We start from the raw sequence: 2,126 nt of genomic DNA on the forward strand, positions 1-2,126 counted from the left end.
CCTTGCCGCTCCATCTCATCAGCACCGTGCAGCTCGCTTCCATGGCCGTTCCCTGCTCGTTCTTCCTGGCGCGCGTGCTCTTCCCCTGCGCTCGCCGACGCTCCTCCCTCGCCCATGCCGCAGCGCTCCAGCTCGCATCCACTCCCTGCGCTCATGCTTTTCCCCAAGCCAAGCACGTTTGGGTGTTGACGACTCCAGTCTCCTGGTCGGGCTCTTGCTCAGCGCCTGACGCCGCTGCTCCCTCGTGCTCCCTGCTCACCAGCAGAAGCGCCCAGCCGGAGTTCCGCCGTCAGCGCCCCTGGTCCCGGTCCTCGGCGCGCCGCTCCTTCAGCTCGGCCGCCTCTCCTTGGCCGCGGTTTCCTCCCCAAGATCCTTCCTGCTCGCCCTCCAGCTTCCGTGCGCGCGCATCTCTGGCCTCCGCTCGAATCCCGCCCGTCCGCGCTCTGTCCAGCTCCAGCTCGCCATGGTGTTGTGCCCCTCAAGCTTGCGAAGCTCCCTTGTGTGCGCGCCCAGCCAAGGTTCCTCTCTGCGTGCGTGCGAACTCCGTTGCGAGCGTCGATCTGTACCCACAAAGTCTCGCCGGTGCTCGACTGGCTCGGCCTGACCGTCGCCCTGCTGTTTCATGCCCTAGACCGTTAAATCGCCGTTAATCTTGTCGTGCACGGTGCCGTCTCGAACCTGCCATGTCCGTTGCCGGTCGACGACCCCGCCCTGCTGCTTATCCCGTCGCCAAGCTGTGTGCCGCTGTTCCGTGACCTCGACGGTGCGCAAGGTCGCTCGCCCCAGAACCACATCGCCGTCGTGGCTTTTGGAGTTCATCGTGACGCGCTGCTGATGATCTGCATATTACGGGAGATCTTCACAAGTTCACGCAGCTTCGTGGTAATTAATTTGGATGGTGATCTGCATTATTTAGTGCTATGTTTGTTTCCTTTGTATGTTTGCGTGTAGGTTCCTTCCCTACGGGGCATCATAGTTTGCGCTAAGCAAGTTTGATTCCATCTAGTTCACTTGCACGTAGGTGTTCAATGAATCGTCTGAACCGGGACTTGTTGTCGTTTCCACGACTTCCGAGTCCAATTAGCATTATTGAGTCGGTTTGTTAATTCGCTAACTAGTTTGATGTGTGTATGTGTTCGACGGATTTATTGGTTTAGTATATTAATTGCGATAATTTTCGTGTCAGGGTGTAGATGTGTCGTGATTGTATTAGATGTTTGCTAATGTCTAATATATGAGATGTATGTTCAGATTGGTGACATGAGGGATAGGTCTATATTTTTATCGGCTAGGCAACTGTTTTTCAGTATTATGACGCTTTTATTTATTAAGACGTAGGTCATGCGAGAAGAATTAAATCGGTGTTTCGTATCTGATGAGTGGTCGATGGCGTGTGGTGAAAGAGGTCTAAAATGCAGGATTTACGAAGAATGCCTTAGAGAACGTATAATTTAAGTGCGCATAAATTAGTTCGTCATTTGCGACAAATGGTCTAGTTAGTAATGTAAAGGGTAGTGTAAATGTTTCTATCGTCTAGCCGGTAAACGTTAGCGATACTTATATATATCATGATTTCTGCATGATTGATTTGCTTTAATATCGTGTTTAGCTGATATAAGGTGTATAATAGTTTAGACTAATAATTCTACGTCATTTAAAATGCTACTGTCAGTTATTTAAGTTATAAGTATATAGGGTTTACTTGTGAAATTTGTAATGACCTGCGATTAAATATTTAATCCTCTTCGGTGTAACCATATTTAGTCTTGTACTATTCTTGTTTATATGCATTCATGTGCATTATGCAAATCATTTAGGTACGTTAATTAATCACGTTATGCGGAGGACTAGAACTGAGTCGACCACAAGATGCTGGAAAGCGTGAGCTTCTCCGCAAGATAATGTTGATGGACAAACCTAAAGATGGATAGACGAAGCAAGTATTGGAACAAAGGTTGGTCGCCATGTGGACGTCATCGAACAAACACTAACGTAGTGTTTATTCTAGGCAAGCCCCGGTGCATTCGCCTCTTCCTTGTGTTTTAAATGCTTTTTCACCTTATCTGATGCATTAGGTGATAGGAGTTGTGTGATAAACAATTGATGCATTACCATTCCTTGGAAAC

General features: G+C 48.6%; 1 protein-coding gene across 1 annotated transcript; it reads right to left on the bottom strand.

The window, feature by feature from the left end:
- Positions 1-267: 267 nt before the first annotated feature.
- Positions 268-1,088, bottom strand: LOC100381903 (uncharacterized). Its single transcript, NM_001174681.1, has one exon. The coding sequence runs from the start codon at positions 622-624 to the stop codon at positions 328-330; it is 297 nt and encodes a 98-aa protein (NP_001168152.1). The 5' UTR covers positions 625-1,088; the 3' UTR covers positions 268-327.
- Between the last annotated feature and the right edge of the window lie 1,038 nt (positions 1,089-2,126).

This window comes from Zea mays, chromosome 10, assembly GCF_902167145.1.
Source record: "Zea mays cultivar B73 chromosome 10, Zm-B73-REFERENCE-NAM-5.0, whole genome shotgun sequence".
Taxonomy (NCBI): Eukaryota; Viridiplantae; Streptophyta; class Magnoliopsida; order Poales; family Poaceae; genus Zea; species Zea mays.